Source organism: Octodon degus, unplaced genomic scaffold, assembly GCF_000260255.1.
Source record: "Octodon degus isolate 3935 unplaced genomic scaffold, OctDeg1.0 scaffold00197, whole genome shotgun sequence".
Lineage (NCBI taxonomy): Eukaryota > Metazoa > Chordata > Mammalia > Rodentia > Octodontidae > Octodon > Octodon degus.
This window is the reverse complement of record NW_004524773.1, coordinates 3,006,940-3,028,532: the sequence shown is the minus strand read 5'-3', so window position 1 is coordinate 3,028,532 and position 21,593 is coordinate 3,006,940. Positions and strand designations below refer to the sequence as shown.

The 21,593-nt window shown below is 51.5% G+C and overlaps 2 protein-coding genes across 4 annotated transcripts; both read right to left on the bottom strand.

The window, feature by feature from the left end:
• Window positions 1–154: 154 nt before the first annotated feature.
• Znf428 (zinc finger protein 428) lies at window positions 155–9,734 on the bottom strand. 3 transcript variants are annotated; one of them, XM_023704441.1, is made up of 4 exons: window positions 9,543–9,734; window positions 9,299–9,385; window positions 6,068–6,277; window positions 155–808 (listed from the first exon to the last, which is right to left on the bottom strand). In XM_023704441.1, the coding sequence occupies exons 3-4, from the start codon at window positions 6,141–6,143 to the stop codon at window positions 306–308; spliced, it is 579 nt and encodes a 192-aa protein (XP_023560209.1). In that variant the 5' UTR covers window positions 6,144–6,277; window positions 9,299–9,385; window positions 9,543–9,734; the 3' UTR covers window positions 155–305. The 3 variants fall into 3 exon arrangements, with proteins under 3 accessions (XP_023560209.1, XP_023560208.1, XP_004644392.1); XM_023704440.1 differs by having other exon boundaries at window positions 9,299–9,734; XM_004644335.2 differs by having other exon boundaries at window positions 6,068–6,272; window positions 9,299–9,734.
• A 2,880-nt stretch (window positions 9,735–12,614) lies between these two features.
• On the bottom strand, window positions 12,615–17,896 carry Cadm4 (cell adhesion molecule 4). Its single transcript, XM_004644422.2, has 10 exons — window positions 17,876–17,896; window positions 17,761–17,809; window positions 17,354–17,533; window positions 16,946–17,098; window positions 16,566–16,700; window positions 16,136–16,300; window positions 15,953–16,043; window positions 15,498–15,670; window positions 14,279–14,407; window positions 12,615–13,663 (listed from the first exon to the last, which is right to left on the bottom strand). The coding sequence occupies exons 1-10, from the start codon at window positions 17,894–17,896 to the stop codon at window positions 13,554–13,556; spliced, it is 1,206 nt and encodes a 401-aa protein (XP_004644479.1). The 3' UTR covers window positions 12,615–13,553.
• Between the last annotated feature and the right edge of the window lie 3,697 nt (window positions 17,897–21,593).

Here is a 21,593-nt window from a genome sequence, read left to right as displayed (position 1 = left end):
GAAAAGGTCTTACTAAGTCACAAAGATGCCCACGGTGGGGTCAAATTTGCGATCCTCCTGCCTCAGTTTCCTAAAGTGCTGCGATTATAGGCATGGGCCACCATGGAGCGCACACACACACACCCCAAACACACACTGGACCACTGCTCGTACAACGTGGCTTTTATTCTGGCCTTCACACAGCTACTCCTAAAACAACACAGAACTGTGGTACCCCACCCCCACGACCATCGTGACCACTCCAGCTTCCTCAGTGCCCTCCTCCCGCCCCCCTATTCACCTTGCTCCCTGGCTGGGGGCTTTGCCTACACCTCACCCCGGGCATGCAGCATGAAGTGGCCATGCAGCTCTCCAAGGTTGTCGAAGGAATCCTCGCACTCGGTACAGTGATAGGTGCCCTCTTCCTCCTCCTCCTCCTCCTCTTCCCCTTGCCCAGCTGCTCGGCCCTCCCCAGCCCGAGGGGGCTCTTCCTCTTCCTCCCCCAGGGCTCTGCCTTCAGGGGCTGGTGCTTCCTGGGGGGCTGCAGCAGGACAGCAAAGCCGGCAAGGTGGGGTGCCTGGTGGGGCCTCCCCAAGCGGGGACCGGCCACAGAGTGGACAGGGCTGAGCCGCGGGGCCCGGGGGCTGGGCTGCACGGGGGGCCCGGCGGGACGGGCCTCCCCGACCCCCACCAAGGCGCTGCTTCACCTTGTAGCCCGGGTCATATTCGGGATCATCAGTGGTTTCCTCTTCTTCCTCCTCCTCATCTTCCTCCTCTTCAGAATCTGGCTCTGAGAGCGTGTATTCGGAGTCAGAGGAATGCTCAGGGCCTGTTGGGACAGATGAGGGAAGAGTGGTATCAGGGGGTAGAAGGCTCTGGGCTAGCGGGCCCTCCCTGGGCCCCACCGAGGCTTGCTCCTGTGCAGAGCACAGCCCACACCTTCCTTCCCACAGATGAGTTCTCAGGCCCAGACCTGGGCTGGCAGGCAGCAGATGTGCTGAATTCATGTGTCCAGCAAACGAACACCCAGCAAAAACTGCACTCGGGTAGGGGTGGGCCAGCACCAATGACAGCATCCACTGAGGCTTGAAAAGCCCTGTCCTTAGATTTAACATGCTTAATCTTTACAACCCTTAGAAGGAGCTACTATTATCATTTTTCCTGACCAATGTGAAAACTGATACCCAGAGCAGTTATGACGACTCACTGAGCTGGGTGTGGTGGTAATGGCGCATGCCGGTCATTCTAGAACTCAAGAGGCTGAGGCTCACTGTGAGTTTGAGGCCAACCTGTGCTACATAGTGAATTCAAGGCCAGTCTCAACTATACAGTGGGACCCTGTCTTAAAAAGACCAAAAAGTATTTTGACATGTGGTCACATATGTAAAGTGAATTAAAATCTTTAGCTTGCTTGCTTTCTTGTATTTAGTACAGGGTCTACAGGGTCTCACTACACAGCTAGGACTCATACTAATCTTCCTGTTTTCAGTCTCCCAAGCACTGGGATTATAGGTGTGTGGCACCATGTCCAATCTCATGTCCAAGTTGGCCCTCTCAGCATGCCCAGGGGGTGAGGCAGGCACACCCCGCTGGGGATTGCTGCACCTACCTAAGCAGGCACTGTAGTCCACTGAGCTATCTGGCTGGCCCCAAGCATTCTTCATAAAGCAAAAGGATCAAAAGTTTGAGTCCAGGGCCAGGAAGCCAGGAAGATAGCTCAGTGGTATAAATGCCTGCCTGGCAAGCACAAGGTCCCGAGTTTAATCCCTGACAACACACACACACACACACACACACACACACACACACTCTCTCTCTCTCTCTCTCTCTCTCTCTCAAGAAAGAAAGAGAGAAAGTGCCTGCTTGCAGGTGCAGGGGCTGAGGTTCAATCCCCCAGCCTGCCCTGCCGGCCCCGCCCCTCAGGGCACCCTGAGATAGCAATTGAGACTGGGTGTGGTGGTGCATGCTTGTAATCCCAGCATAGGCGGATTACTATGAGTGATCCCTGAACACCCTGTAGACTCTTACCTAAAATACAAAAAAGAAAGAAAGAAAAGAGATAATTGAGGATTAGGGTTACAGCTCAGTGGCATAAGCACCAGCCTGGCAAATGCAAGGTCCTGAATTCAATCCCAGGTACTATGGGGGAAGAATGAAAAAAAAAAAAAAGTGAAGAAAATGAACAAGTTTAGGGCTAGCCAAATACCTCATGGATTAAAGCACCTGTAAGGAGGCTCAGGGGCCCAGGGTTCAATCCCTGGGCCTGCCATGCTGGCCCCACCCCTGGGGTGAGCTGAGATGCCAATTGAGACTGCGCATGGTGGTACACGCCTGTAATCTCAGCTCTAGGGAGACTGTAAACAGGCGGATCACTATGAGTCCAATCTAGTAGTGAGACCCTGAACACCCTGTAGACCATTCCCTAAAAATAAAAAGAAAAAAGAAAAGAAAAAAGTTCAGTCCAGCCAAGGCAATTTAGCAACTTAGCAATTTCCTGTCTCAAATTAAAAAGCATAAAGTTCTGCATATGTGGCTTTGGTGCAGAGGCCCTGGGTTTTATCCCAAGTACTGTGAACAAGGGGAAACTTCAGTCAGTGTGCAAGAAGTGGTGACACCCACAGCCAGGCTGGGGTTGTGCACACAGAGCCATGGTCACAGAGGGGACACAGGCCTCTTCAGCTGCCATGGCAGGGGCGGCTAAAAACATCTTGGGGTTGCAGTACCTCATGCTGTGCCCACTGGAGCCCCATCCTCTATGTCCTGCAGCAGTGCTCAGGGGTCCTGAGTCCATTGACCCTGCCCAGGCAGCCATGCCCTGCCCTCACTCCTGTCACATGGCCACAGGCCCTCTGCTCTCACCAGCCACAATGAGCTCCTCACCATCACTCAAAACCCCAAGCATGCATCACCTTCTGCAGACAACAAGCTTGCTTCCTCCTCTCCTCTACATCTCTGCTTAAGTGTCATCTTTTCAGTGACACTTGGGCCACTGTCTGACCAGAGAGACAGATTTGTCTGATTTTTCTCTTAGAACCTGATTCACGGGTGTGCTTAGGGCCTGTCCCCGGAGCAAGGCCTCCACTCGCTGTGGTCATCCTGGCCGCCAGCACACTTGGTGCCTGTGTCTTTGTGGATTGGGTCTCTGCCTTCGCTTTGCAGATCTCTTTGGAGGCTTCTCCATGTGCTGGTCCCCTCTGCCCTGCCTGTCCCATCCTCCTTTACCTTTAGTGGCCAGGTGGAGGCCCCCTCCTTGGAGACACTGTCCCAGACTTTGTGCACTGCATTTGTGTTCAGCTTCCTTGCCCACCTATGGGGACCAGGCCCACTCCAACTTCACCACAGCATCCCCTGCCCTCCAGCCAAGCACAGCTTCTGAATGTTTGCTGAGCATCTGGCCCTGCAACTCCTGCCACCCTTGGTCTCTGCCTCTCCTGTTCTCTATGACACTGGTGTGCACTAGTCCCCCTGTCTGGAATGCTGTCCTCCACTCTGTCCACCTGTCCCCTCTGGCCCATCTTTCTGGATCCAGCACAAGCCCCCTCCTCCAGCTGGTTCCCTCTGCTGCCCCCCTGGTGACCTTGCCCTGTTGTACCAGCAACTCTCCTTCAAGGACCAGATCACACCTCCCCCCCGCTGCAAAGTCCTCCCCGACCTCCCCATGAGATGGATGCTGTCTCTCTCCTCAGGGCTGCCCCTAGCCCCGAGCCCTATTCCATCCTGACCATCCTGAAAGGTAATGATGTATGGGCTGGGGATATGGCTCAGTGGAATAAGTGCTTCCCTGGAAAGCTCAAGGGCCTGAGTTCAATCCCTGGTTCCGAGAAAAAAAAAAAACAGGTGACGATGTAGGCCTGAAGACCCCCCACCCCCACCCCCAAGCAGGGCCTTCATCTGCCCCATCTCCACACCCCTTGAAATATTGAGAAAAGTCTGCCTTGGAACACATTGCAGAATGACTGCAAAAAAGGGGCAACATCTTGGGCGGGGCCCTTCCCCTCTCCTCCCATCTCTGACCTCACACTACCCACCCTCCTGGGCCTTCACTGCCCACTATGACTTCACGCAGCTGGTCTAGAACAGGCAGTCAGGTCACTGTCCAGGACTACCAGGTCTGGCACAGCCACCATGACTTCCAGGGCCACAAGCCCTTTGGTGTCCACCATGCCTTCTCCACCTAAGAGACCCTCAAAGCCCGGCCAGGCTCCGGTTTCCACTATTCCTTCCGTGCCCGCCAAGGCTCCCATGCCTCCTGCCTCCTTGAAGACCACCAAACCAGCAATCCCCAACAGCTCCTCAGTGCCCCCCAAGTCATCGATGCCCCCCAACTCAGTCATTAGCCCGAGCAGCTCCAAGTCCTCCAAATCTACAGGTACAAAGACAGCCCCTTCTAACCGGCCCAGCAGCAGGTCCCAAGCGCGGAGCAAAACAAGAACACCCAGCAAGGTGAGCACGGACACCAAGGCCAGCACGGACACCAGGGCCAGTGAAGCCAGCAAGGCCCGTGGCGCAAAATGTCACCAGCAAAGAGGTGCACACAGTCGGGGCCGAACTCCAGGCAGAAGACCACACCACAGTTCCCGGGGACCACCCAGCAGGGCCAGCACTCCCCGAAGTGTAAGAACGCAAGAGGCTAGACCAGGCATGGCCAAAAGGGGGAGAACTCCTAGTTCCCAGCCCAAACAGAGTGAAGGCAAAGGTTACAGCCAGTCTAGAACCAACAACCAGGAAAGGAAAGAAAGCAGCCAGCCCAGAAACGTGGGCAGAGAAGAGAGCTACAGCCCGCCAGGAGGATCAGGTACTGCAAGTAGCTCCAAGCTGACAGTGACCCCCATTAGGGCAAAGAGCGATAGCCCAGCTAGAAGAACCTTCGAGGAGAAGGGTCACACTCAGTCTCCCCCATTACTGAGGAAAGTGAACAGCTACAATCAGATGATGGCCTCCATGTGGGAGCGGAGTTACAGTCTGACTGAGGTGTCCAACAGGGCCAAGGGTTATAACTCCGCTAGCACTCCCAACAGAACCCCAAGTCATAGTCGGTCTATCACTCCCAACACGACCCCAAATTACAGTCATTCTAGCACCCCCAGCAGAACCCAAAGTCACAGTGGTTCTATAAGCCCCAGAAAGGCAAGAAGTCATAGTTGGAAAAGGACCCACAGCAGGGCAAGAAGCCACAGTTGGAAAAGAAATCACCCTAGAGCAAGAAGTCGTACCCGGAAGGGAACTCCTAGCCAGATGAGAACACAAAGCCAATCTAGAAGCCCTAGAAGGGAAAGAAGTCACAACTGGTCTAGACACCCCAGTGAAGAAAGAAGCTATGGCCACCGTAGAAGCGCCAGCAAAGAAAGAGATCACAAGCGATCTAGCACTGCTAGCAAGGAGAAAGATCGTAGCCGATCTAGAACACCCAGTAAGGAGAGCGATCATACAAGATCTAGACTCCTCAGCAAGGAGAGAAATCATACAAGACAATCTAGAAGCCCCAGCAAGGAGCGCCATCATAGCCAATCTAGAATGTCTAGCAAGGAGGGAGGTTACAGCCAATCTAGAATTCTCCAAAAAGAGAGAGGTCACAGCCAATCTAGGATTCCCAACAAAGAGAGAGATCGCAACAGATCTAGACCAGCCAGCAAGGAAGGAGGTCACACAAGACCATCTAGAACCCCCAGCAAGGAGAGAGATAATAGCCAATCCAGAATCCCCAATAAGGAGAGAGGTGGCAGCCAATTTGGACAGTCCAGAACACCCAAGAAGCACAGAGGCTATACTCGATCTGGAACCTTTGGCAAGAAAGGTCACAGCCATTCTAGAACCTCCAGCACAGAGAGTGACCAGAGCCCATCTAGAAGCCCCAGCAGAGAGAGAGGCCTTGGCCAATCTAGAGCTTCCAGCAAGGCAAGACATTCCGATCTATCCACAACCCCCAGGAGTTTCAGTTGGAAGAAATCCAGCAGCTCAAGGAGTTCCAGTCAGAGCAGAACCCACAGCAAGACAAGGAGATACTCCCCAGCAAGACTTCCTGCTGCAGCCCACACCCGAAGCCATGATGACCGTCAAGCCAAAAACAAGATCTCCAAGGCCGTCTCACCTGGGGAAAGGTCTTCATCGTCTTCTTCCAAGCTGGCGTAGCCCCCAGTCTCAGCTGGCTCACGAGTCTCTGTCATGGCCAGGGAAGGGGACAGGAGCCAGGAGTAGAGCAACAGCTGAGCAGCACCTCTCCCTGGCCAGCTCTCCAGTCACAGCCGCAGCAGTAAGTTCTTCTAACACAGGATGTTGGCAGGTAGAGAAGGATGCTGGACTGGGGAGAGAGGAAAGGCCTGTGGTGACTCAATAAATTTTTAGAAAGCATTCATCTGCAGGCCTACCACAGTTGTGTGTCTGTGCTAAGGGTGAGAAAAAAATGACCCCAGTGTCTTAGACAACCACAGTAGGCCTTGCCCCCTTGGTGTGTCTTAGCTTCCCCATCTGGGCAATAAGACTACTTTGTGGTTCTTATTCAATGGAGTAGGAAGAGGTAATATTTTTTTTTTTAGAATTATTTATTTATTTATTCATTCATTCATTCATTTTGCGTGTGTGGCCAGCTCAGCCCACCAGGGGGTGGGGCTGGCTGGCATGTGGTGCTGGGGGATTGAACCGCAGTCCCTGTGTTTTGCTTAGCTTAGCTTGCTCTAAGTAGGTGCTTTAGACCACTGAGCCATCTCACCAGCCCCAGGAAGAGGTAATATTTCATTCATTCATGTTTTCTTTTTTAGGCAGAACTGGGGATTGAACTTAGGCCCTTGCATTTTACTGAGCTATCTCCCCAGCCGCCCCGGTTTTTTTTTTTTTTTTTTTTTTTTTTTGAAGTCTCGCTCTGTAGCTCAGCCTAGCTTCATACTCCCAGCAATCCTCCTGCTTCAGCCTCTCAAGAGCTGGGATTGCAAGCATGTGCCACCACGCCCAGCTATTTATTTAGATTTTTTGAGGCAAGATCTCACTTTGTAGTTCAGGTTGGCTTCCAACTCTCAAACTCACAGCAGTCCTCCTGGCTCAGCCTCCCATGAGAGTGCTGAGATTACAGGCATGTGGCACCTCGCCCAGCCAGATATTCCAAATATTTTACAGGTAGGGACCATGAGTAGAGATAGCCAAGCGTGGTGGTATACACCTATAATCCTCCACACTCAGGAGGCTGAGACAGGAGGATTGTCCTGAGTTCAAAGCCAGCCTGGGCTACCCAGCAAAAGAGACCCTGTCTCAAAAAAAAAAAAAAAAAAAAAAGTGAAACAGGAGATCAGGCATCACCCATTAGGTGCTGGGTTGTGGGGACATCTGGGATTAAGAGACAGTTCAGTGTGAGTTCAGGATATGGAACACTTGGTGTGGCAATGATATACCAACCAGTCTAGAAACCTTTGACTATTTGAACAACTGATGTGGCAGCAACAGTTTGTGAATGTCAGCCTTAGTTGTTTCAACTGGTAACATAGCATTTAGGCTTGAATCTTAAACCTGTCACCCTTGGGCTGTGCAGTGTGAAGCAGAGGACATATCCTCTCCAGCTTGTTTTCTGCTCTGCTGGAAAGGGGCATCCAGGCCTAGACTCTCTCTCTCTACACTCCTCAGAGCCCTATTACAGAGACAGCCCTCCCTTATACAGATGAGCAAGCACGGGCACAGAGACACCTAAGCAGCCCATCTGGTGAGTGGCTGGGGCCGTGTCATCCTGCCCCTCCTACAACTATCTCTCAGCTCAAAAGATGTTTTGTAGATAGATCAACTACAAGTTGCTGCTATGTGGCAGGGACTCCACAGACAGCAGCTGTTTCTACTCACTCTTCCCCATCCTATAAACTTAGGCCACGCCAGACTTCCTGCCTCTCCTCAGGCACACCTGGCCTTTTCACATCCTGAAGGCTTTAGTACACCGTGCTGTTCCTGCCTGGAATGTCCTCTCTTCCTTGCCTTCTTGAGAACTCCTTTTCACTCTTTAAAGCAGTAAGGGTGTCTACACTACTTCCCAGTCCAAATATTCCCTGACTCTCCCAGGAAGGCTTCTGATTCCTCACCCTTCCCTATTTCCCAGTGGACCCTTAGACCCACGCTCGTGCCACCACCCCACTGAGCTCCCTGATGGAAGACAGCATTGAAGAGGGTACCAGCATCAGCCATACCCCTTACATGCCAAGGCCTGAGATGGGCAATGGGAATGCAACAGCACAAAACACAAGATCTCTTCAAGGCCCACAGTTCAAGTGCAGTACAGGGGACTTAAGAGGGTAGGGGGGGCTGGGGAGACGGCTCAGTAGAATAAGGGCTTCCCTGGCAAGTGGAAGGATCCGAGTTCAGTCCCCAGTTCCACCAAAAAACAAAACAAACAAACAAACAAACCACCCCAAAACAAGAGGTTAGAGCATGACAGAGTTGGCACCACTGTTAGGGGGACTTCTTAAAGACACCAGGATGTGGGCTTTTAAGGACAGAATCAATTGAGACCCTCTCTCAACCCCCCCCCCACAAATTCAGTTAAGAAAACTGATATAGGTATGTTCTATGCAACATTTGGAATTATATATATATTTTTTAATTTCGACTTTTCTAAAAAATTATTTATCTGAAATTCACACTTAACTAGGCTTTTTGTATCCTATCTGGTAATTATTTGGGACAATCAGAGCTTCCCATTAGGTGACCTGGAGACAATGCCCATTCGTCCAGCCCAGGCGATCCCCACACAAGGGGTCTTCCAGAGTACCCCAAGCACCAGGTAGGTGAAGGCATCCCTTAGTACATTAAGTCCCACTCCTAGAATGTGTGGTAGCCAGAGTGGCTCCCACAATCTATGAGGGTCACAAATGCAGTTCTCCCAGTGTAATAAAACAGCCACTAACTCTCAAGATGGCCCGTGTTACCACAATAAGCACTGTTTCTCACAATGCTAGGGCAAACAAGCCAGTGTAAAATCGTATACAACACAATAAGGACCCTGCGGAAGTCCTTCCCAGGATGCCTCGGGCCTATAACGACCACCTCCCTGCACGGGAGCGCTCCAAGCTTCCAGGTGTGACAAAAGGGGCCAGGTTCCCAAGGGGACTGGGCTGATGCTTCCCAGAATGTGTATGTAACGACTCCCACAATGCTGTAAGGCACAGTGCCCAGGTTTCCCACTACGCCCCAGAAGAGTATGGAGCCGCGGGGGAACCTGAGTCGCCCCAGGTCGCGACGGCCGAGCCCGCCGCCCTCTTCACAGTGACGGCGGCCGCCGCTCCCATCATGCAGTGGGGCCGTAGCGCCCGCTTCCCAGAATGCCCCGCGCACCCCGAACTCGGACACTCACCGGCGCTGGCGGCCCCAGCTCTGGTTCCAGCTCTGGCTCGGCGGTGGCGGCTGCACGCCCGGGCTCTGCGCCTGCGTTGCGAGTAGGCTAGGAGGGAGAGCAAGGGGCGTGAGGAGCCGAGGGCGCTTGCGCGGCCAGACGGACAGTTCCTGTCGTTCTGCGGGAAAGGGGGCTACCCGAGGCGGGTGGTTAACGGAACTCACGGAGGGGCTCCTGCGCTCTGCCCGTCGCTGCCTGGCTTTACTTGGTACAGTCTGCAGCCTGAAGGATCGAGAAGCAGTGGAGCTCGCGCGTGCGTGCGCACAGCAGCAACGAGCCTCTTAAAAATGGGATGCTCTGGGGGTGGAGGGCGAGGAGTCGGCCAGGATCTTGGGCTGGTGGCCGATTTATTTGCATAATCCTAGCACGGGACAATGGAAGGCCTCCCGCACTGATGGAGTGATTTGCATATTCCCGGCAGAGGCTGAACTCCGGAGCGCAGTGATTAGCATATGAGGGGCTGGGGGGAGGGTCGCCTGAACATGGCGCATGCGTGCCGGCACTGCAGACTAGTGCAAAAGTAGGTAGCCTAGGCTTAATCGGGGAATCACTTTGCATCCCTAGACAGTGCCCAAGGACCAGGACCCGTCGCAACCCTCACACTCCTCCCAACCAGGATAAGTTTATTGATCTCATGTGTCAGGCTTTGTGGTGGCAAGCACTACAGTTTCTGCAGTAATGTGGCACCCCAGGCAAAAGAAGACAATCCACAGCTAATTAGACTACTACCTCGAAGGGTCAGACCTGAAATGCATAGAGCACAGAAAGCTGTGGGTTGCAGAAGCAGCCCCTGCCCTACCCTGACAAGTGGTGATTTTCAAACCAAGTATGATCAGGAGGCGATTAGAATGGAGTCTTTCTGGCAAAGGGAACAGCAAGGACAAATGCCCAGGGGCAAAAAAAAAAAAAAAAAAAGGGGCCTGGTCTGGTTGCAGAAGTGAAAGCAACTTAGTGCGCCTGATACTTAACTGAATGAGCAAAGGAAAAGCTTCTAAAGGTAGTTTTAAAAAGATCAGGGCTTTATGCTAAATAGGAGACTTTTTAAAATTTTTTGGTATGGGGAATCAAACTCAGGACCTCATGATTGTCAGGCAGACCTGTGCTATTTTCCCAGATAAATGGAGTTTTGTTTCGTTGTTTTAGAGGAAGCCATTGAAATTTTCCAGTCTTCCAGGAAGAACTGACTGTGTTAAAGTGACAACTTAAAACTCTTCAGTGTAGTCCTACTATACCTTTTTAAAAATCCAACCCCCTTACAGCCTCCGGGGTCTGGCCCTGCTTCCCTTTCTGACCTCTCCCACCCTTTGCAGCCCAGCTCTACTAAACCTCAAACGCTTCCTTCTCTTTACCATTCAGGCCTTTGATCTTGCTCTTCCTTGGCCTGAAAAGGTTTTCCCTCTGATCTTTGAATAACTGCTCTTGTGCTCATGATTCTTTGCTTGGAATAGATGTCAACCTGAGGCCTTCCCTGATTCAGAGAGCACCCCTGGATCTGAGTGGGGTACAGGAGCAGCCATAAGTTGGTTGCTGAAAGCAGGGTAAAGGGTACATGGATCTTTGCGGTCCTTTGTGTGTGCTTGCAGTTCTCCATAATATCCTGTCTTTTTTTTTCTTAGCTTTCTGAGACTGTCTCACCGTGTAGCCCAGGCTGGCCTTGAACTTGGTGCTGCTTCTGCCTCAGCCTCCTGAGTGCGGGGATTATAGGTGGGCACCACCATTCCTGGCCCGCATCTTCTCTTAATAGTCTTTATCACAATCTGAAATTAACTTTGTTTATTGTCAGTTTTCCTCAGGAAAACTTTAAGTGGGCTAAACAGAGCTGCTTTTTTACTTTGGGTTTCCAGTGCCTTCAACAGGATCAAACTTCATATTAGTGCCAAATGATAACACCCAACATCGGCCAGTTGCATTCACTGTGGACTCGCCAGAATATTAACAGCAAATGGTCCATTTTGAGTCTCCTGACTCTGGCCTTCTCACTGAGCTACATCCTTTAAAAACCTTGAAAGCCGGGATGTAGTGGGGCACACACCTGTGATCCCAGCACTGGGAGGCCAAGGCAGGAGGATCACCAGGAGGTCAAGGCCAGCCTGAACTCTGTGAGACCCTGTCTCAAAAATAAAACAAAACAAAAATATATATATATATATATTTTTTTTTTGTGGAACCGGGGATTGAACTCAGGCCCTTGGGCTTGCCAGGCAATCACTTATTCTACTGAGCTATCTCCCCATTCCCCTAGGATAATTTTTTTTTAATTAATTAATTAATTTATTTATTTAGTGTGTGTGTGTGGCCAGCTCAGCCCACCAGGGGGGCGGGGCTGGCTGGCATGTGGTACTGGGGGACTGAACCGCGGTCCCTGTGCTTTGCCAAGCTTGTTCTAAGTAGGTGCTTTAGACCACTGAGCCATCTCACCAGCCCTAGGATAAAATTTTGAAACAAGTTCTCACTAATCATTACATTATGCAAGACTGAAACTTGCTATCCTCCTGCCTCATCCCTCCAAAGTGCTGCCATTTCAGTCCTGCACCACACCCAGCTGGGTTTTTGTCTTTAAATGAGGGGCTCTCATGATGGTCAGGCTGACCCAGAACTCTTGAGGTCGAGGAGTCCTGCCTCAGCCTCAGAGTAGTAGAGACTACAGATGTGCACCCAGGTTTAGGAGAGGTTACCATTAGACCCAACGGACTGATACTGTAGATCTAAAGCTTAGATAAACAAGGTGTCTGAGATGAAAAATTAAAGGGCTTTGACCTGATGTAGAGGTGATGGGAGAGTAGGGAAAGGGTTTTTTGGTACCAGAAATAGCACTCTGGGCCCTGTACTTTGGAGGCAGGAGCTGAACCACTGAGCCATGTCCCCTGCACTGGGAAAGGTCTTGAGCAGGGAAAGGACAGGGTGAGCTATAACTGAAGTTTCTGGCAGGTAGAAAGGGTAAGGACAGGGAGGAAATATCAAAGCACTCACAGTGAAATCCATTCATCTGTACAATCAGTATCATTAATTATAATTTTAAAATATGTGCTAAGTTAAGAAAAGTAAAAGACAAAGCGGCCCTAGAGACTTTGAGGGAGGGGGAAGGCCAGGCCATGGGGTAGCTCGGTACCTACCAAAACTACAAGACTCAGTGACTACCTGGCTGAAGAGCCGGCCAGGTTTTCTAGAAGGGCAGAGGTGTTCTTGGTGCGGTCAGGGACTTCCCCAGTCACCCCACTCTCGGTTCCCCTCCACTGTGCTTACTAGGTAGTGGGACAGACACACAGCCACCCCAAACACTTGTTCTCTCCTCAGTTTAATGGTGGTTAGTGGGATTGCCAAACCCCCTCCCCATCCCCTTCCCACCCCATACAAAAATGTGTGTGTGGTTTGTTTTTTTTTAAAACAAGAAAAAAGGGGCAAAAGCCAGGAGTTGGGGGAGGGGTGCAATCTGATATTTTCATACAGATTTTTGATTTTTTTTTAATATATTATATATAAAACCATAGAGACCACGTATCCCCCATACTCCTTTCCCCTCCCCGGGGGGGCCTGGAGGAGAGATGGGGAAGGCCCCCCCAGGAATGGGCAGACAAACAAATATGGGTTGGACAGACGTGGGGGAGGAGGAGGGAAGGGAAGCCCAGAAACCTGGGGAAGGGGGACTAGAGATAAGGGTTGGGGCTGTCTCCCTCACTGTCCCCAGCAGTTATGACACAAAGACACAGAATCCCTATTTCCATACCCTCCCCCCACCCCTTCCCCCACCGTGCAAACATGGCTTTGCAAAGAGGTGCCCAGAGCTCTGTGGAACTCTTACAATGGCTGGCATGGGGTCTGGGACCCCCAAAGAAATCTCTGTTCCCTTCCCTGCCCACCCACCCTTCCCAGAATCTGACCCCCTCCCCACAAGACCTGGTCTGTAGTCTAGGGGCCCTGGTCTTCCCCCAGTTATCCTCCCCAAACCCAATCCCTACTGTCCTACCTGGACTTGGGGGGCTGGGGTTCTGGACCTTGAGCCCCTGCCCCCGGGGGGACCCAGACCTCTGGGCCCTCAGCTGTGGCACTGGCAGAGATCCGGGCATCCAACACCCCCTTCCCTGCCCAAGTGTCTGAGGTGTTAGTGGTGGGGGGAGACGCCCACCATCCCAGACTCTGGTAAATGTCTTTGCTGGTTCCTTGCAGCTGGCAGTGGGGGGGTCCCCAGCCCCGGCGCAGGCCTGGGGTGGGGGTAGGGTCAGATGAAGAATTCTTCTTTCCTCTTGTGTCCATCACTGCCATTAAGGAAGGCTTCTCTTGCTTCTCCCTGTTCATCCAAGCCACTGGCCTCGTGGGTCAGATAGGAGCCTGAGGGATGGCAGATGCCGGAGGCAGAGGGGACATGTATGTGGATGGAGTTGGACAGAAATACATAGAGGGAGACAGACATCAGAATAAGGAAGAAGGAGAAACAGACGACACGGAGCCAGAAAAACAGATCCAGGGAACAACAAAACAGTGGCAGAGAAAGAGGTAAAAGCAGAATTAGGAAGACTCCTGAGGTTTATGGTCAGATCAGCCTTAGCCCTTTTGGTTTGTACACTGCCCCGTACCCACTCTCCCTATCGGTCCTGCCTCCTCCCTCCTCCATCCCGCAGGGGAAGAAACAGTGCATCCTTTTTCAGTAGTAGTTTCTGGCTCCACTCTCAGTGACTTCATCAATTAAGAAGAAATGCCGTTTGATTCAAATGCTTGACCTTAATTCTTAGGTTTAAAAGGTTTACCACTTTCAAAACCTTGAGCCAAAAACTCTGCCCACTTGGGGATCCCGGCCTTAGGTCAGGATTTCTAATTCTGGGTCTAGACCCCGCCCATTTATTTTCCTGACCCTGTCCATCCTCCAAACCTTACTCTAGGCCCCGCCCCATAGAATCCCACAGCCAATCAGATCCACCGCTGAGTTCAGGTCCCGCCCCTACTCACCCTTCTGCCTTACTGAGCACCAGACCATGCCCACTAGCACACAAATAATCAGAAACACCAGTAGTGCCAGGATGCCGCCCACAATGGCGTAGGGAACTGACGTCTGAGCCTCTACCACCGCACCAGGGTCTGCCAGAGGGAAAAGGCACAGAACAAGGTCATCAGAGGCTGGTACCATCCGTGCCCACCCTTGCCACTTTTTTAGGCCATTCTGCACAGTGCATCTAACCTCCCCCTTTTATGTGCCATGCCCCTCAGAATTACTGCCCCCGTGGAGTCCTTTCTCATGGCTCCCTCTTTCCAGATCCTCTACTTCCTCAAGGAATACTTGGTTTGTATACTGCCTGGCCCCATCCCCAATGCCTGGCATGCTTCCTTCCCCCCCCCCCCACCTCCCAGAGGACAGAAACACGATATCCTTTTTTATTTTGACTCAGTTTTTCCCCTCTGCACTGGACGGAGAAATAAAATGATCAAGAAACTGGTCCAAGGCCCTTTCCATCTTGTCTAAAACGTTCCAGGTATTTCATGGTTTAACCCAACCACTCCGAAAGTCCTGACCCACTGTAAGAAGAGTTAACAACGTAACACTTAACTATGGTCCACTCCAATCCCTTTACTTATTTAGCTGCTTTTATTTTATTTATTTTATTTTTTGTTTTTGGTGCCGAGGACCGAACCCAGGGCTTCTAGCTTGCCAGGCAAGCATTCTACCGCTGAGCCAAATCCCCAGTCCCTGCTTTTATTTTTGCAACAGTAGGAAGTGAACCCAGTGCCTCGCACCTGCTAGGCAAGCGCTCTACTCAGCTATATTCCCAGCCTTTTTTCCTTTTTTTATTTTGAGATAGGGTCTTGCTAAGATGCCCAGGCAGGCTGGTTTCAAACTTTCAATCATCTTGCCTCAGCCTTTCAAATCGCTGAAATTACTGACGTACACCACTGCACTAGGCTATATTTAGCTCTTACAATTTTCACAACCCTGTGAGGTGGGGACTGTTGTTTATTTCCACTTTACTGACCAGGAAACAAAGGTGCAGAATGTTACCTGCAAAAGGTCGAGGGAGAGCCAAATTTGAACCCAGACGGCCAGACAGCCCCCAGATTTGCAATAACTCTGCTGGCTGTTTACCCACCCAGTGTTTTTGCACAAGCCGCGCACCTACGTGCCCGCGCCCCTACCCTACGCCCCGCCCCCAGGCCTCCCGTAGCTTCTCCTTACCATAGACCACGAGCACATAGAGCGCCCTCGCGTGGCCGTGCTTGTTCGATGCCTCGCAGGTGTAGGTGCCATTATCTGCAGATACCAGGCCGGGCAGCGTGAGCGTCTCCCCCACTGCCTCGGCCCTCTCTGGCAAAGACTCATTCCCGCGGTTCCAGCGGATCTGGTTTGGCCTGGGCGGGGTTAAACAAGCGGGAGTTAGGAATCGCAGTGCCAGCTCCCAAGTCTGACTTCTCAGGAATCTGGGCATGCAACACTCATCCCGTACGAACCTCCAAAGGGGCTCTCTACTGGCCCTTTCCTTCCTGGAAAACCAACATTCCGGGCCCAGCTTCCATCTGTCACCAGAGTCTCGGGAATCCATGCCCTCCCAGGCCCTCCTGCTCTAAGAATCCAGGAATCGAGGCTCCAGAGCTCCTTCCTCAAGTCCAGGAGTGCAAGGCCCCAGAGCTCACCTGGGGTTCCCTGTGACAGCGCATGTCAGCACCAGTGTGTCGCCCTCCCGCACTACAGCTTGGGAGGCATGGATCCGGGCCGTGGGGGAGTCTGCAGAGAGAAGGATGGTCACGAGGAGCTAGGGGCCTCTCTGAGCGTACTGCTGGCGGGGGACCCCTGGACCCTGCCCGCTGGGCACTTACACTGCACGTCCAGCACATACTGCGTCTGCTTGCTGTGTCCGGTGGGCAGTGCCTGGTTTTGGGCCTCGCAGATGACGATGCCGCCATCGTCCTTGCGGTCAACGCGGAACCGCACAGTGCTCGCCACGCTCCAGACCTTGCCATTTTCCTGGCCGCTACTCACTCCTGCCACGCCCAGCCGGGACACGGTCAGACTGGGATCCAATCTGAGTATTTGCCAAGTCCCGCCCACCAATAGGCCCCACCCCCTTTACCCAAATCTCGACCCCCAACCAAACTCCAGTGCCTCTTCCCAAAGCCCCTCTCTCCTTCAGTCCATCAATTCATTCACTATGCACATCGATGGTCCCAGTCGGGCCCCGCCCACACAGATGCGTGAGCCTTAGCCCTAAGCCCCGCCTTCTTTCTACCCCGCCCCTCTCCTGAGTACCTTTCAGCTCCTTGCGGTCCCGGTACCAGCGCAGGACAGCTGCAGGGCGCGACCGCGGAACTAGGCAGCTGAGCTCCACCTCGCCGCCCTCCACCGCCTGCTCTCGGACCTCCACCACAGGATTCTCCGGGGCCACTGCGGAGGGGCAAGAGGGCAGGGGGTTAAGAGAGGCCCTAAGGTGAACTCAAAGCAACTAGACTTCGGGATGTAGGCACCAAAGGGAAGGTAGCAGGGGTTAAACGCAGAGACCAGAGTTCAGGAAGCCTGGCTTAATTTACTGGAGCCGAACAGGAAGTTAAAAAACAGCCAGTCAGGAGGTCTCAGGATAATCGAGAAGCCAGGGGAAAAAAAGCAAGGTTCTAAGGAGCGGAGGCTCTTACCTAGTACCGTGAGCGTGGCAATCTGGTGGTGGGTGTCCTCCGTGTACAGCTGGCAAAAGTAGCCCCCCTCATCCTCCAGGCGGGCATCTGAGAGCCGGATCCGCACCCGGCGAGGGGAAAACTCCTCAAGCTGGAATCGCTCATCCTTCAGGGCTAGAGAAAGGGAAGATATAAAGTTGGGGACCTCTGACCTCAAGATGCCCACCCTCCCTCCAGGGGTACAGTCTTACTCTCTGTCTCTTTTCTCCAATATCTCTGAGTCTGAGGTGCCCAACTGTTTACCTTATGGGGACCCAGAATTATTCCGGCCCTTCTATCTGCAGGATGAGCAGCTTCAGGCCCTCACTCTTTCCTTCCTCCAGAGAGCTGCCCATTTCAGGAAATGGGAGCCCAGGCTCCAGCACTCACCGCGGGTGCCATTGAAGAAGAGGGTCTGCCGCGCTGGGTTCTGGATGACAACTATGGATCCATCATACTGGTGTAACCGGCAGGTGATCTCGGCCACCCCACCCTCAGCCACTGTCACATTCTCTGTCTGTACTTCCTGTCCCACCCCTGGACCAACAGACAGAAAGACAAGACAGGAGACTCACTGAAGGGCTGCAACTCCATCTTTTCTTTCTCCCTGTGTTCCGACCCCAGCCCACTCTCCCATCCTGCTTTGCCTCTCCTTCAGTTTGTTACACCATTGTCTCCTGTGGGTAGCGTCCACAGCCTGGAGGAAATCTGCTCCCTAGTGCAGCTAATGTCCACACGCCATTGCAGGGCAGCACAGGGTTCCCTGGGAGCCAGAGGAAGGGGACACAAGAACTAACCAGGGAGATGGTTATTCATGAAAGGCTCTGGAAGAAAGCTCCGCTGGATCTAGATCTTAAAGAGAGCGGGAGTGTGGGAGACTGCTTCATGTTCACCAAATCCCATCTTTCATACCTGGGCACCAAAGATGGCCATATTCCCCCCAGTCCTAGACATACATGCCCTTTTTTGGCTCCTCCCATTAAGGAGGCACTCTGGGAAGACCTTGGGATTTTCACTGACCAAAAGAACTTTCTGGACACGATCCTATGGGCGTCATAGCGCTCAGGCCTAAAGAGATCAGGAGTGTCTGCTTATGTCCTCTGCTGCCATGAGACCATTGGGTGATGATCTCTCATCTACCCTCAGTGAGGCTAAGAGCCCAGATGGAGAGAGAAACTCGGGTAACAGCCAGCACCAACTGCCAACCATGCAAGTGAGGACATCCTGGGTCATTTAACACCATGTGACTGTGGCCACACGAGTGACCCCACTTGAGACCAAGAGGAATCTTCCCCCGACCCAGCCCACACTGCTGACTCAAAGTCAAATAGAGGGCTTGTTGTTTTATGACACTAAATGCTGGGTGGCCTGTCCCACTGTAAAGCTAACAGGTACATTCTAGACCTATGCCTCTTTCCCAGCATCCTTTGTAGTCAGCTGACACCATGTGACTGCTCTCTGGCCAATAGGATGTAGGTGACAAACATAAACACCTCTCTCCACACAGCCTGTTTTGTTCACAGTACTTCAGGTTGGCTGGCTGGAGAGGACTCCAAGAAGCTTAGAGAGGGCAAGAACATAAGCCAGAGGAGCCAGATCACTCACTCTGACTTTCCTCCATGACCTGCCTGTTCAGAACCATGACATGGGCCAGAAATCCGTGGTTTTGTTTGTTTGTTCCTTCAACACCCCACCCCAGGGCTCAGGACCTGAATCACATCCCAGCCTCTTTATTGTTATGAGACAGGGTCTCACTAAGTCACTGGATTTGAATTTACAATTCTCCTGCCTCAACCTCCAAGTGCTGGGATTACAGACATGCACCAACATGCCAGGCTCAGAAATACACATTTTGTTAAGCCATTAGAATTTCAAGACTGATGGAGCCAGGGAGATGGCTCAGTAGAATAAACGCTTGCCTGTCAAGGGTGAGGGCTTGAATTCAATCCCTGGTTCCACAAAAAAAAAAAAAAAGACTGTTTACAGCTGCTAACCCACCCCAGTCATCCATCAGAGGAACATGGCAGCGGTTAAGAAGGGAGCGCTGGCCAGTGTGGCTCAGTGGTGGTTCACTCTAGCAGGAGAAAGACCCCAGGTTCGACCCTAGCACTGAAAAGAAGGAAGAGAAAGGAAAGATGAGAAAAGAGAGGGAGCATTTCTGACACTATCAGAGGAAACAGCCTACAAAAAAGTTGAAAGCCAAGACTAAGCAGCAGCACCAAAACCATCTTCATCCATCATCTCCAAAATAACAACCACCAGGCCACCGTTCATCAGGCAACTACTGTGTTAAGCCCCTGTGCTTTGGGGACTCACCTCTGTAACATCCCTGTAACCTCCACAACGCCTGTATGAAGTAGGTGCCATCCTCAATCCCATGTTTTTCAACACCTGCCCCCCTTCCAGTACTAGGTGTTGAACCCAGGGCCTCAGGCACCCCAGGCACTGAGTGCTACATGTCCAGCTCTTTTAAATGTTTTGAGTCAAGGTCTCACAAAATTCCCTGGCTGACCTTGAACTTTCAATCCTCTTGCCTTTGTTGTTGTTTGTTGAGACAGGGTCTTGCTGTATAGTTCAGGCTGGCCTTGAACTCACTGTGTAATTCAGGCTGTCTTTGACCTGTAGCAACTCTCTTTCCATAACAGTCATGTGCCACCATGCCCCACTTTTTTATTTTAATTTTTTTACTGGTGCTGGGGATTGAACCCACAGTCTTATATCCCAATTCCTTTCTTGTTGTTCTTTGAGACAGGGTCTCACTATGCTGTTCAGGCTGGCCTGGAACTCACTGTGTAGCCCAGGCTGGCCTCGAACTTGCAACAGTCCTCCTGCCTCCGCTTCCTGAGTGCTGGGATTACAGACATGCATCACCTTGCCCTATTCCATATTCGCACTTTATAGGCAAGGAAAGAGACTTTCCCCAAGGCACAGCAGAGCGCTGTGAGCCAGGCCCTGCACCGAGGTCTCCCTGATTCTGTACCTCTCCTGGAGTCTTCCCTGGGTGGAAGTCCAACCCTGGCAAGGAAGGGGTTGTGGGATTTGCTTACGTTAGACCTTCAATGATAAACTAGGCTTTCTGTCCTAGATGGGAATGGAGGTGTTGTTGAAGCAGGAAAAGATCTGATCTGATTGTCTTTAAATGCTGGATAACTAAACTATCCCTATCTTTTACATTTTGTCTTAGGGTTTCACTGACAAATCTGAGTATAGTGGTACCTCCATCCACAAACTGAATTCTTTCTACAATTCTGGTTGCAATCAGAATCGCGGAACACATTCAGTGACTAGAACTGTGGAAAGAATTCGGTTTGTGAGCCAAGGCACCACTGTAGTTTTTGGGCAGTAGTAGGCTTCAGGGGCTGAGTACCCAGAGTTGAGTCAGATGCAGTACTTCCCTGGAAAGCCTTTATGGTTATGGGGAAGCTTACACAAATCAACATAATATCCCATCAAAACTGTTATATTCCCTTTTAAGAGGCTAGGTAACCCAATTTGGAGGTCAAGGGGTACGAAGATTAATTCTGCAGGATAGTAGCAGAGGCTCTTGGCTTTTTATCATAATATCCATTCTTTCTATTCCACTCAGTAAAAGAATGCAACTTGTATTTTACAGCTGCCCTAAGTACAGTAGAAAGAGCTATTTCTTCTTTTGCGTGTGTGTCAGAACCAGGGATTGAACTCAGGCCCTTTTGCTTGCCAGGCAAGCGCTTATTCTACTGAGCCATCTCCCCAGTCCCCAAAGAGCTATTTCTTGCTGGGGTGGTAGTGCATGCCTATAATCTCAGCACTCAGGAGACTGACGCAGAAGGATTGCTGTGAGTTCTAGTCCAGCCTGCACTACATTGTGAGTTCAAGGCCAGCCTGAACTGCATAGAAAGACCCTGTATGAAAGAAAGAAAGAAAGAAAGAAAGAAAGAAAGAAAGAAAGAAAGAAAGAAAATGGAAAGAGCTATTTATCAGCATCCCTTGCAGTTAGATGATGACAGGATAAAGTTTTGTCAGACCATATATAAGCAAAAGTGTCATGTATCTTGGGAGAACGAATAATTTTTTCTGCTTTTTTTTTTTTTTTTTTTTGGTGCGGAACCAAGAATTGTACCCAGGCCCCTGTAATGCATGGAATTCTGGTAGCCACCTTGGGACTATGAAGACAGGGCCAGAAGAAATGTGTCTGAGTTCTAATGAAGATGTGGAGCTGCTGTAAGAACTCTGGACTCCTGCCTCTGGGCTTTTATGTTTGAGGATAACACTCTGACGCTACTCCTTGAGGTTTGACACCTCAAGAAATGTCAAGCTTAACATGTTCAGTCCCTGCCCCAAACATTTTTCTTCTCAGGTTTTTAGCATCTCAATAAATGTGACAACCGGCTACCCAGTTAGCCTCAGACTAGAAAGCCTCCAGGTTCTCTCTGCCTCACCCCCAAATCCACACCATCAGCTGTGTCTGTTTCACCTCTAATACACATCTCAGCGCCATTCACTTCTGTCTGCTCCCCTACCAGCGCCCTCCCTCCCTGTGGGTGGGGGCTTCTTGTGGTACTGCTTCTATGCCGGCCTCTTCCATACAGCAGCTAAACAGACTATTCAAAAGCTACCTGAGGGCTGGTGAGATGGCTCAGTGGTCTAAAGC

Excerpts from the sequence above, each read along its gene's own strand:
- Znf428 (XM_023704440.1), bottom strand. The coding sequence starts at position 6,143 with ATGACAGAGACTCGTGAGCCAGCTGAGACTGGGGGCTACGCCAGCTTG. Across the intron at positions 809-6,067 it reads CGATGAAGACCTTTCCCCAG|GCCCTGAGCATTCCTCTGAC; the intron begins GTGAGACGGCCT and ends CTGTCCCAACAG.
- Cadm4 (XM_004644422.2), bottom strand. The coding sequence starts at position 17,896 with ATGGCCATCTTTGGTGCCCAG. Across the intron at positions 17,810-17,875 it reads TGGCCATCTTTGGTGCCCAG|ATCCAGCGGAGCTTTCTTCC; the intron begins GTATGAAAGATG and ends TTTAAGATCTAG. Across the intron at positions 14,408-15,497 it reads CTATGTGCTCGTGGTCTATG|ACCCTGGTGCGGTGGTAGAG; the intron begins GTAAGGAGAAGC and ends TCCCTCTGGCAG.